Raw genomic sequence first — 13,958 nt, 5'->3', positions numbered from 1 at the left:
GTAAAGTATTATTAATATTGTACATTTTTCAGACATTTGGAAACAGAAAGATTTACTATTAACTGTATCTCTCGAAAAAGTAGAATATCTTCGGATCCGTGTTGTGGGAACAGTACTTTCTGCCACATGAAACACAAAATAATTAAAAGACATTTCAGCATAAACCTTGAAACTGATGCTTTGGACTAAAAGGCATGAATTCTTGATCTTTAATCATACCTGCAAGTCCTTTTTCCATACAGATACAGAGTGTAACAAGAAAGGCCACTGTTATGAAATACTTTCAAAGAAGAACTATTCTAGATACCTAATCTTTTTTTCTGCTTTATGTCATTGCTTTTGCCAATGTCACTGGAGGACAAAAAGAAAGAATGAGCTTCTGAGGAATATCATCCTTTATTGAGTGGAGGAAGAAATGTTAGTTTCTCAATTCTAGTGTTTTATCTAGAAGCAACAGAATAGAATAATGAATTGTGAAAGTATGAATTAAGTTCCATATTATTGCTATACAAATTCTGGTTACAGGCTAGTGATGAATGGAGCCTACAGATCATCCATGGTGAGTCATATCTGATACGTGAAGGAAAGAACTGTAGGCTAAAGGGCTATCAGAAGGTGCTTCAAGTCCTTCTGGCACTGTTACAACTGTGCTATGAAGTATCTGGTCATTATATTTTATTAGGTAGATTCCAAACTGAAGTGATTGATTTACTTCATGTTATAAATAACCTTCAATTTTTTTGGAAGTTGTAACTACTGATGCAAAAAATGCAGCATGCATAATTTAGGATCACTTGATAAATTAATTCTTGGGGGGAAAAGTACTTTCAAAATTGGGATGTGAGTGGACACAGAGGATCACAAAGCAATTAGCCAAAATCCCTGATGACCTGTATCTTTTAGGGGATGGACACCTTAACTTCAGGTGGCTGACTGGCATGGTATGTCTGTTAGAAAAAGATCACTCCTTACAGATTGGTTTGTAAAGGCAGAGACCTTGGACTTCAGATTCACAGGAGGAAAAAAGAATTAAGATCCATGTCACATGAAGTGAATCAAGAACTGTGGAGAGACATGGAGAGACCTGGAGAAAAGCAAAGGCTTTTTGAGAAAAAAAAAATTTAAAATTAATTTCTAGGAAAGCATCATACTTTGTCAGAGAAAGGCTAATCTTACAATGACAATCTGTCCACAGATGTCTCTTTTCCCAAGCTAACAGGTCTTGATCAGCTAAAAGGAAAGTTTCAAAATTACTACTAGCATTGGCAGAATTCATGTGCCTCCATTTAGTAACAGCCTTTTAAAGAGTCAGAAGATCCAAAAATGTTTATGCAAGGCGCTGGCTGTCATTTCCAAGGCCTTACTTGGTCTGAATGGACAATGCCTCTTGGGACTCCTGGATTGTGACTGGTCTTCTCTGTTTCTGAGTTCTTCAAAGGAGCATGGATAAGGCCCAAGAAACTTGAAAGCTCTTGTTGTGGTTTAACCCCAGCCAGCAATCAAGCACCACACAGCCACTTGCTCGCTCCCCCCTACTTAGTGGGATGGGGGAGAGAATAAAAAAAAACAAAGTAAAACTCGTGGGTTGAGACAGTTTAATACAGAAAGGAAGAAATTATGGTGATGATATAATAATATTAATAGAATTGGAATATACAAAACAAGTGATGCACAACGCAATTGCTTACCACTTGCTGACCAATGCCCAGTTAGTTCCCAAGTAGTGATCCAGCCCCCCCAGCCCTGGCCAACTCCCCCCGCTTTGTATACTGAGCATGACGTCACATGGTATGGAGTACCCCTTTGGCCAGTTTGGGTCAGCTGCCCTGGCTGTGTCCCCTCCCAACTTCTTGTGCACCTCCAGCCTTCTTGCTGTCGCGGAAAATCCTCGACTTACCAACACCTAAAACATTACTGTGTTATCAACATTATTCTCATACTAAATCCCAAACATAGCACTATGCCAGCTACTAGAAAGAAAATTAACTCTATTCCAGCCAAAACCAGGACAGTATCCACCCCTTATTATATACCGTCTATGTCATGCTCGGGTCCCACACATTCCAATACATCCCAGTTAAACACCATCACCTTTCTTGTCCTTTGATACATATATACACACAGATATCATTCCCTATATGGGAATGATGGGCCATCATTCTATAAAATGGTCCATCCCCATAAAATGTGTGGTGAATTCATTTAGTCCATGACTTTGGGCTCCATCTGTCACAACAGTGCTTCAGGGCAAGAGAGACGCTGTGAAGTCTGCTCAGCTGGCAAAGCAGGATTGGGATTTGGTGCAGTGCAGTGCGCAGGTGACACTGGGTGCAACAGGAGGATGGTGCGTAGTGTTGGATTGCTGCATGTTGAAGTCAGTTCTGGTTCCATCACTACTGCGCTTTTCTCAGTTTTATCAAAGTTTGTTCTTCATTAATCTTAAGTGATTCTTACTGAAATACTGTTGATATAGCATATAATGATTATAGTAATGTTGACATACAGTGGCAGGCTTATATAGCAATTAACATCATACAATGTAATTCATTGGCTATTCTCACCTAAAATCAAATCTCCTTGAGGTACATTGGACTTCCCCATCCTTCCACATCACCCACCAAGCATACCCAGGTCCTTCCTTGAGCAAAAGCAATCCCATGAATGGGTTTGCTTTTGCCCAAGGCAGGAGTAACCCAGACTGTCTTCCCCAACATACTTTTTATGTGCGCTACAGGGATTTTATCCCCTTCTACACTACGTAAAAGTTCTGATTGGGCAGGACCAGCGTGATTGGCAGATCCCCTAGTGTTGATTAACCAGGTGGCTTTTGCTAAACATGCAACCCAATGTTTGAATGTCCCAGCACCCATGGCTCTCAGTGTAGTCTTTAACAGTCCATTATATCGTTTCATTTTCCCAGAGGCTGGTGTATGATAGGGGATATGATGCACCCACTCAACGCCATGCTCTTTGGCCCAGGTGTCTATGAGGTTGTTTTGGAAATGAATCCTGCTGTCTGACTCAGTTCTTTCTGGGGTCCCATGTCACCCTAAGAGTTGGCTTTTCAAGGTCCAGGATAGAGTTCTGGGCAGTGGCATGGGGCACGGGATATGTTTCCAGCCATCTGCTGGTTGTTCCCACCATTGTAAGCACGTCACTTGCCTTGGCATGTGTGTGGGAGTGTGATATAGTCAATCTGCCAGGCCTCCCCTGCCAGAAATTTTTGTTTCAGCCATTGCACTCCATACCAGAGAGGCTTTAACTGCTTGGCTTGCTTGATTGCAGCACGTTTCACATTCATGGATAGCTTGTGTGATAGTGTCCATGGTCAAGTCCACCCGTCGATCACAAGCCCATCTGAATGTTGCATTTCTTCCCTGATGGCCTGAGGTGTCATGGGCCCACTGAGCTATAAATAATTCAGCCTTATATTGCCAGTCCAAATCCACCTGAGCCACTTCAGTCTTAGCAGCCTGATCTACCTCCTTGTTGTTTTGATGTTCTTCAGTGGCCTGACTCTTGGGTACTTTACAGCGAGATTCTCTAACTGGGATGCAATATCTTGCCACAGTGCAGCACCCCAAATGGGTTTGCCTCTACGCTGCCAGCTAATCTGCTTCCATTGCTCTAACCACCCCCAGAGGACATTTGCCACCATCCGTGAGTCAGTATAGAGATAGAGCACTGGCCACTTTTCTCTTTCAGCAATATCTAAAGCTAGCTGGATGGTTTTCACCTCTGCAAACTGGCTCAATTCACCTTCTCCTTCAGTGGTTTCTGTGATCTGTAGTATAGGACACCATACAGCACCCTTCCACCTCCAATGTTTTCCCACAATGCGACAGGACCCATCAGGGCATATTGCCTCTCATTTTCTGACAGTTTATTATACAGTGGGGCCTCTTCAGCATGTGTCACCTCCTCCTCTGGGGATATTCCAAACTCTTTGCCTTCTGGCCAGCCCATGATCACTTCCAAAATTCCTGGGTGACTGGGGTTTCCTATGCACGCCAATTGTGTGATCAGCACAGCCCACTTACTCCACATGGCATCAGTTGTATGATGTGTAGGTGGGACCTTCCCTTTGACATCCAGCCCAGCACCGGCAGTCAGGGTGTTAAGAGGAGCTGCGTTTCAGTACCAACCACTTCTGAGGCAGCTCGAACTCCTTCCTGTGCTGCCAGTATCTCTTTTTCAGTTGGAGTATAGCGGGCCTCGGATCCTCTGTATCGCCGACTCCAAAACCCCAGGGGTCAGCCTTGGGTCTCCCTGGGTGCTTTCTGCCAGACACTCCAGGTAGAGCCATTCTCCTCAGCGGCAACGTAGAGAGCTTTTTTAACATTTTATCTTGCCCAGACTGGCCCAAGGGCTACAGCATGAACAATCTCCTGTTTAATTTGTTCAAAGGCTTGTTGTTGCTCAGGGCCCCATTTAAAGTCATTCTTCTTCCAGGTCACTTGATAGAGAGGGCTTACAATCGGACTGTAATTTGGAATATGCTTCTCCAAAAACCCACAACACCAAAGAAAGCTTGTGTTTCCTTTTTACTAGTCAGTGGAGACATAGCTGTTATTTTGTTGGTCACATCCATTGGGATCTCACGATGCCCATCTTGCCATTTTATTCCTAAAAACTGGACCTCCTGTGCAGGTCCCTTGACCTTACTTCATTTTATGGCAAAACTGGCTTTCAGGAGGATTTGGATTATTTTCTTCCTTTTTCTCAAAAACCTTTTCTGCTGTGTAGCCCCATATGATGATGTCATCAATGTATTGCAGGTGTTTCAGAGCTTCACCCTGTTCAGTGCAGTCTGGATCAGTCTGTGGCAAATGGTGGGGCTGTGTTTCCATCCCTGGGGCAGTCGATTCCAGGTGTACTGGATGCCCCTCCAAGTAAAAGCAAACTGTGACCGGTACTCTGCTGCCAAAGGGATTGAGAAAAACACATTAGCGATATCAATTGTGGCATACCACTTGGCTGCCTTTGACTCCAGTGCGTACTGAAGTTCTGGCATGTCCAGCAAGGCAGCACTCAGTGGTGGCATGACTTCATTCAGGCCACGATAGTCTACTGTTAGTCTCCATCAGATATCTGCACTGGCCATATAAGACCATTAAAGGGTGAGCAAGATTTGCTGATCACTCCTTGGGTCTCCAGTCAATGAATCAAGTTATGGATGGGAATCAGGGAGTCTCAGTTTGTGCAATATTGCCACCTTTGCAGTGTTTTGGTAGCAATTGGCACTTGTTGTTCTTCAACCCTCAGCAACCCCACAACAGAAGGGTCCTCTCAGAGACCAGGCAGTGTGGACAGATGTTTAATTTCCTCCATCTCCAAGGCAGCTATACTGAAAGCCCACCGGTACCCCTTCGGGTCCTTAAAATACCCTCTCCTGAGATCATCTATGCCAATGATGCATAGAGCCTCTGGGCCAGTCACAATGGGGTGCTTTTGCCACTCATTCCCAGTTAGGCTCACTTTGGCCTCCAATGTAGTTAGCTGTTGAGATCCCTCTGTCACTCCAGAAATACAGATGGTTTCTACCCCTTTATAGCTTGATGGCATTAGAGTACACTGTATCCCGGTGTCCACTAGAGCCTTATACTCCTGTGGGTCTAACAAGCCAGGCCATCCAATCCACCCAGTCCAATAAAACCCAGTTGTCCATTTCCTCCACCCGGCTGGAGGCAGGGCCTGTCTAATCCTGGTCATAGTATTCGTTACTCACTTCTTGTAAATAGGAACAAGAAGTCCCTTTATTGAGATCAGAGGTAAGATCAGCTCTTCTACTCTTGTCTGGAAACTGGAGCAGCATTTTTTCTGGAAGAACCCCTTTTTGTGATTGTCTTTCCTTGCAACTCACATACCTGTGCATCTAGGGTTGAGGCAGGTTTTCCATCCCACTTCCTCATGTCCTCCCCATGATCATTCAGGTAAAACCACAGGGTACCCTGGTGTGTATACCTTCTGTCTCCTCTCTCTTGAGCAGAGGAATGCTTACGCGTAATAGCTGAGATCCTGGTCTGTACAGGTGGGGAGTAGGACTTTTTGATCAGTTTGATCAGTTTTTCAGACTGTCCTGGCTGTGTACCCTCCAGCCTTCTTTCTGGCTGGGCATGAGAAACTGAAAAATCCTTGACTTAGTCTAAACATTACTTAGCAACAACTGAAAACATCAGTGTGTTATCAACATTCTTCTCATACTGAACACAAAACATAGCACTATACCAGCTACTAGCAAGACAATTAACTCTATCCCAGCCAAAACCAGGAGAGCTCTTAAGACAGATTTTTGTTCTAAATGCTCCCTTGTGTCACTCCAGGTCAAATGCTGTCACCTTTAAGTGTATTTTTCTTAGATCTTCTGTTTGTATACACATCTGTAGTCCATGTCTAGAGTAGCTAGCTGCACTGAACAAGATTGATTTGAGTCAGAAGAATAACATCTCCTGAGACTTTGCCACAGATAGTGCAAATCAGTTCATCTACCTGTTTTACTGAAGTATTGAAACTTGATTTACTGATACCTGTAAACTGACTCAAATATGTTGCTTAAACTGCAAGAGCATTTAAATTCCTCTTACAAGTAATTTACACAAGTAAAATAGTTATAAAATGCTTAACCATATCTCTGAATAGTTCCAGCACTTTCTTGATTGGAAAAAATAAGGATGATACTGGTTGAGTAGCCATTTTTAAAAACTGATCTTTCAGGGGCTATTTAATGATCAGAGAATGGTGACTCTGCACACAAGTGTCAATCTTTGGTGACTAACCTTTATGCAAGTGGAGATTCTGGTCTGACATTTGTATAGTTGCACAACTAACGGGAATTCTCCTTAAATACAATTTTCAGGTTCTTAGCAGCTGCAGAGACAAGGTCTTGTAAATCTGTAAAAAAATGGAAACTCAAGTTGAAACACATTTAGAATGGTTTCAAAACTGTAATGCTAAAATAGATGCCAACAGAGACAGAAAAGCTATTAGCAAGCAGGATAGAAGTACCAAGAGGCAACACTTTTTTCCCCCCTGGATTTAAGGGGAAAAAAGCTCATTCCAATATTGATACTGGTTGATACTTTATCTTGTAGTTTATGAAGATGGCAGAAAACTGAGAGCGCCCAACAGGACAGCAATGGTAGGAAAGCAGAGAAAGACCCTGCCTGTGTGCATCTTACCTTACTAAGCTTTCTTCTGTACCCAAGGCACTAACATGAGTTTTGGGTAGCAGTATGGGAGCCTTTCTCTGCTGCTTACAGCCTGTAAGCTGCTGGTCTTTTGTGAAGGGATGAGAGTTAACAGACAGCAAAAGGAGAAAGAAAACGTCAGAGTGAGTGTTAAAAGATTAAAAGTAATCGTAAGCAAAGGGAGAGACAAAAGGGAAAAAGAATTGAGAAAGAAAAATGGAAATGTGAATGACATTAGTTGGCTGTCAGAACATGGAGGAAGAAACACAGGGACTAAATGTTCAAATACTGATCCATCCTTACTGGGGAAAAAATGATTGTCTATGGATATAGAAACTTTGATATCAAACACTGATGTCAGAACTGAGGGGGGCAGCTTTGGGATATATAAATTACTTTATATATATAGTATAAATTACTTTGCTTTTGCTAACTGTTGACTATTACCTAAAATTACTGAAAAGTAGAGATTAGAGAGAGTAGAGATTTCAATTATTCACTCAGGTAAAGTTGTATTTATGGTAGAATGCTGATATTTAATCTAAAAAATCTTAATCCAATAGGTAAAACATTAATTTGACCCAAAGGAATCAACAAAGCAAGCTGTCAACTGCTGAAAAAAAAGTTATTTCAATAGATTTATTTGGTTGTATCTTGATTACACTTTCAAATGTGAGTTGAGAATTTTTAGTAAATAAGCTAGAAAATTGAACTGAGAGTGCTGACAGGAGCATTTCCAAACAAAGAAGGGAATGTCTTTTCTCCAGTTATCATCTCTCAAAATGGGATGTTAAAAGAACTTCAGACTTTGCCAAAAATTTTTCCTGTACTTACATACAAAGTGGGGGCATGTCAGAATGAAAAAGCTTTTTTCAACAAATCAAACCAGGCTGAAGTCATGCCTGTTATGTCACTGTAGACTCAGCGTTAACGACAATGTTTCAGCTCAGTTTCTGCCAGTTTATTTTACAAAATATTTTCCAGATCTTTTTTAAGATCATTTTTACCTGAAGATGTCCTTAAAACTATTTTGTGACTTCCCATCCAAACATTCCTGTTTATGCCCTTGGAAATATCACTTCTGGGTGAGTGGGTAAGTTGACTTCTTCTGGTGTGACTGCCTGCTGCTTCATAAGTGATAAAGACTGTGTGAGGAGGTTGTGATGTAACTTCTCTGGTGGGACTTGTTTTCAGCCTGCCCATCGTCATTGTAGTCCAAGGTACTTAAATACACCCTAGACATCAGGTCATGCTTTTTGTTCCATTATGTAGTGTGTGGTGGCACGAGTATACTGAAGATGCACTGAGGGTGTAAGATACCAAATGCAATCCTGTTCTCACTGGAGTCAGAAGTTTTGCTGTGGGTGTCATGAGTGTGGCACAACATACATCCTCACACGTAACACTGTATTTGTGTTTCTGAACACAGACCTCTTGCTTCTAATAGCAATTTGCCACTTTGCTGCTTTGGGTGGTGAACTTCCGGAAATCGGGAAGTGGCAAGGAAATCCTCACTGAGACATGGATTTAAAAGGTCTAATACCTACAAGATGATTCACTGATTGTTTTAGCATTGGGACGTACTGATGTTGTCAGTTCAGTGAATATATTTTGTATTTTGGAATTGGCGACACAACTGGAAAACTCTGGTAACAGACAAACTCTTGGGATGGTACATGGTAGCCCAGAAATACATGCAAGCTAAATGACCAACTGGTGCCACTTCAAACACATTTTCTCTGCATTTTGATGAGGATTTATCTTGACTGATCTAATCATCCTGAAATACATATCCTGTTTGCTTGAGACACTTGGGTGGTGTCTGAACACTTTTTTTTTGGTGGTGTTTTGTGGTTTTTTTTTTTAAACAGAGGCCATCCCTACTTTCCTAACAGCCCTTCCTCTCTTGATAACATCTGCCCTCACAGGCAGTTTCTGTGCTGTGCTGGTTGTGGCAGATCAGCAGCTCTGATATTTTGTGCAAGGCTACTAAAGGGAGAAAGTGCAGACAAAAGACGGAACAAAAGCAAGTAACTCTTGAAACTACAGTTCCAAGTGCCTTTTGGAGTCTGTGCTGTTATAGAGAAAATGTCTTGTAACATTTCTTAGTGCTGAATCTTTACAGTGCTACTTTGTTACTGATTTTAACAGTGAAAACTAAAAGGTCAGCTTCTCCTACGCTGACACAAGTACCTTAAGTTTATGCATTGGAATGGTTGCTTCAGATCAGCAGGTCTTTAAATATTGCAAATGCCCATTGGTCAGTTCTGCAATTTCTTGTATACAGGTGTATGCCTTCCTTTTTATATAGTCCTTTTGGGACTGTAGGAAGGGCATTGCCTGTCAGAGAGATTCGTTGATTTTGGAGAAGTACACTAAACTTACCTCTTAGTGCACATAATATGTGAAATTCAAGCAATGCTGAAGAACAACCATATTTTCCTGTTATATAACTGGAAATGGCCGGGATGGCTGACTTCTCAGTCTGAGCACCATGAAGTGTAGCGTTGTCTTACTGAAGTCCGGGTACAAGTCAGAGATACCAGTAAGATGGCCGGGGTCTTACACTACAAGATTCCTAGGACACATTACAGATTCCCAGGGATCACTAATATTTACATGGTTCTAATGAGATGTTAACACCTCTCTAGATAATAGTGCCAGTGATTGCTTTCCATTATTCTAATACACACCCTGTAATCATTTGCATTCATTTTTAACAGGCTCTTCTGTCCAGTTCAACTCAGTGGAAAGTCTGACACATTTTCTTCAATTCCATGAGGTAGTAATGGTATGTAAAGAGGAGTTTCTACCATGGCCTGTAATGGAAAAGTACTGGAGATTCTACAAAGAATGTGAAGATTTTGGATTCTAAAGACTTCCTGAGTGCTACCATTTTCTTCTTTGTCACCACTTAAAAGTAAACATTTGAGCTTTTAGAACTAAGTGCTCTGTTACTGTCATTTTGATAAATCATTTGCCCAGTACTTGGAATGGACTGAAAGATTATTTTGGTAAATGAGGAACAGGGGAGTGCTTTGTAGCAGGTGAGGATAACTGTCAATACTGAATTTTGTGCTGTAAGATTAAGAAATGGGGAAGTAGACAAGGACTGTTATACACTGGTGCTTGTTGTGAAATCTGTTCCAGATTGATAACTTTGTATGAAATTCCACTGATTCAGTGGCTGCCCATGCTTGGTGGGGCTGCACAGAACCAAACAGGTATCAACACCAATAGTCACTTCCTACAGCTAAACCTGGAACCACTCTGCCTGAGCATGTGCTATCAGAAATGGCTGCAACTGTTTGTGTAATAACATCGGCTGTTAGATTAGGCAAAAAATCAAGGTGAGCAGCTTTGAAAATCACCAGCAGCTTTGCTTTATGTGGTGTGGGTATATACAAACATTTGAGAAGCAGCCAGGTGCTGGGGGAGGTTAAAAGAGGAATGTTAGCCATTGGAAGCGCTCAGGGAAATCCCATTCATGTTCCAGCAAAGTCTTTCTGATAAGCAAATAATGTGCTGGCATATGGCAGGAAATGCAGTTAGCCTGTTTGTGGAACATGAATTTTTCCATCTGACAACATCTTAGATATTGACCCCGATCTCTGGAGGATTTCTGTTTGTTTTAGTTTTATAATGTGTGAATCTGCCTCAGTAGCATATTTGTAACACATTTGACTGTCATGAGAGTTATCTGCATTCAAATGGCATTCTTGCTCTTTGGTTCTCTGGATTATAAGAAGAGATGAAATAATAGCACCTGCTACTCCTAACTCCAGTGAATGGGATGAGAAAAATATCTCCTGTCAATACATAACCACCTCAGGTAGCTATTTGGAGTGTGAAGAGCTGTTCTGTGGAGATTTGATTAGTGTCTTAAACAGAAGGTGGTTTAGGGAAGAGAGAGGGGTCTGATGTGCAGAGAGCTAATACTGCGCCTTAGGATGCATGAGCAATCATAGCCTGATGGGCTGTAAGGCTAAAGAAATGCAAACTGCCTGGAAGTCAAAAAAGTTACAGGCTACTGAGTGACAGGTATTTTGTAAAGGTCACTTGCCACACAGAAAGAAAATGGAGCGGCCTCACAGCTGCAGCAGCAAAACAAACCTGACGGCATATTGGTTTAAAGGAAATGTTCGTTCAAATACTACACTTCCACTTTCACTGAAAAGTGAAAGACTTTTGACTGTTAAAATGACTATTGGATTACTTACACGTTTGTTTGACATCTTTTCTTTGTTACAAGCTGTCTAATAAAATTAATGTGTAAAAACTGGGAGGATTTGACAGTAATACTTTTAGTCCATTATATTAACATGATTATATGACCTAAGGCAATCCTAACATACAGTGACAAAAAAATCTGATTGATTCAAGCTGGGAAAAGAGGTAAAAATGCAAAATATTGCATGAAAATCACTGTCTCTTACTGACACTATATGTAAAAGTAAGCTACCAGGGTTCTTTTTTCTTAATATTTACATTGTATGTAAGCATTTTGAGAAAGGTGTTAGCTTGACAACATACATTTTAATATGACTAACAAATGTAGAATTCTGCATCCCAAATGTTCTTACAACTCTGAATTTTCCCTATTCTCCCTACTGGAATCTTTTTATTAAAGATCCATTAAGAGATGGCAAAAAGTTATACCATCGTGAATAGGGTGTTTTGTTGCCTCTGTTTAAATTTTTGCTTTCTAAGTGTACTTTTGCATAAAAATACAAGCTATTATCACAAGTCAAAGATAGGCAGCTATTAGTGATCCTAACTACAGCAGAGTAATAAAGCTTCTGCTCACAAGTGGCAAACAGCAATGGTTATTCCTCCCAGCCCTTCCTGCTCCTTTCATGATTTGGTTCTTTCATTTAGTAAACTCCTTCTCCACTCCTAGGCTGTGAGTTAGCACATATTTTGTGTGGTACAGGCTGAAGTGAAAAGGACATAAAATGCAAAGACTACAAACCCCCTGGCATTCTGCCTGCTGTTAATATTCAGATGGGGAGTAAGAGGAGAAAGAGATGATACAGTGAACAAAAGCCATGAATTCAGATTCATATTTCCAGAGACTGATTTATTTATTTGTTGCTGAGATGGAGTTAAAAAAAAAAAAAAAAAAAAAATCACTGGGGAGATTAATACCAGTGAGGAAGAATGCCAGGCACAAAACAAAAGAGTGAGAAGGAAGATAAGCAGCTGGGAGGCAGACAAGAGTCATAGATTTTAAGGCTAGAAGGGACCGATGTGATAAGCTGACCTCCTGAGTAACACAGGCCAGAGGTTATGAAAAGGTATAAGCAAGGGAAACACAGGGAGAGGAGAAGAAATAAAGATGCAGATAGAGCTAAATTCACTCTAGGCAGAGGATCAGCGCAAAACATTTGCGCCTTCTTGCCAGGCAAAGTTGAACTGTAACCAGCAAGAGCAGTTAAAGGAAGAGAAACGTGAGAATGAAGGCCAGCTTTGGGAAGGTGTTTAAGGTACAGTGAGGTGTGAATACACCTTGAGTTTTTGATGGTAGAAATGCAACTAAGGAGGGGGGGAGACAGAAGCAGTACCAGAATAACATTGCCATAGGAATTAGGATAAATTCTTGGAGCAGTTGCAGCTGGCAAGTGTTTTGTCATTATGACACAGAGGCAAAGACTTTTTTTCTGATTTTGAAACCTTAACATTAACTGGAGAAAAACACTCTGTTTAAATTACCAAGCGAATGAACAACTGCATACGTGAGTTTCAGGCCCTTTTTCAGGTCACTAGCAGTCAAGTAACCAGTCAGGTAGGAAATCATATAGATGATCTGGAATTTGAGTTATTAAGTTTCTGGCCATACCAAGAAAAGATGACATGACACAGGAAAGGAGTAAAACATTTCAAAGATGGAACAGGATTCAAAGAACTCCTAGGTTTTTCATATATATATATATATATATATATATATGGGCTTTTTTGGGTTGGTTTTTTTTTTACTGTTGTTATTTGTTGGGCATGTGTTCTTGCTAAGGCGTTGGCTTCATGTCCGGGAGAAAGTTTTACCACCTAACATCGATATTATTCGAGCAGAGTAACCCGCACGCGAGTTGTCCGGCAGCTGCGTCCTTTAGGTTTCAGCTGGGTCCCGCGGAAGGAGCTCGGCCGTGCGGTTACATATAACTCGGTTACAGTGGCTTAAGCAATTAGCAACCTTCAGCCGAGCTGTCACAGCTGTGCCCAGCTGCAAGGTCTGCGCTACAGGAGCGGACGGATGCTCTCCGCTCTGGCGGCGTCTCCCAAATTTCCCACCGAACCCGCGCACCAGGCGCGCGGAGCCCCGGAGAGCAGAGCCTAGCAGCTCGGCCTGACCTTAAAACACCGGCCTTCGCCTGCCAGTCCTTGGGCAACGGCAATATTCCAGTGCAAGGGCAGGTGATGTCACTGTTAGCGGAGGCTTAAGGCCAGACCGCAGCTTTCGGGGTCGGAACGGCAGCCCCCGCCGGCCCCCGCGCCCGCCCGCCGCTCGCCCCGGGGCTGCTGCGGACCGGCCCTTGGCGCCTCTGTCCTTTCCCAGGGAGGCCGAGCAGGGGCCGCAGGGGCCGCCGCCGCCACCGCCGCTCCGAGGGGGAGAGCGAAGGAGCCCGGGCCGCCCCCGGGCCGCCCCCGGGCCGCGGGGGGGCTCGTCGCCGGAGGCGGATGCCCCTCGGCCGCGGCCGCACCCGGGCCGGCGGCACCGGGGCCCGTCTCGTCGCCCCCCCTTCCCTCCGAGCGGGCACCCTCCCACCGCAGCGT

The 13,958-nt window shown here is 42.6% G+C and overlaps 1 protein-coding gene across 1 annotated transcript in view; it reads left to right on the top strand.

The window, feature by feature from the left end:
- ANKRD31 (ankyrin repeat domain 31) overlaps positions 1 to 10,799 on the top strand; it is a 74,548-nt gene extending 63,749 nt beyond the window's left edge. Inside the window, exon 26 of the mRNA XM_049795164.1 lies at positions 9,911 to 10,799. Coding sequence (XP_049651121.1) covers positions 9,911 to 10,062 — 152 coding nt within the window. The 3' untranslated portion in view covers positions 10,063 to 10,799. The remainder of the gene's footprint in view (positions 1 to 9,910) is intronic.
- Positions 10,800 to 13,958: the final 3,159 nt, after the last annotated feature.

The sequence above is a fragment of the Accipiter gentilis genome, chromosome Z (genome assembly GCF_929443795.1).
Source record: "Accipiter gentilis chromosome Z, bAccGen1.1, whole genome shotgun sequence".
Lineage (NCBI taxonomy): Eukaryota > Metazoa > Chordata > Aves > Accipitriformes > Accipitridae > Astur > Astur gentilis.
Note: the sequence above shows the minus strand (reverse complement) of the source record. Positions and strands in the feature narration are given on the sequence as shown.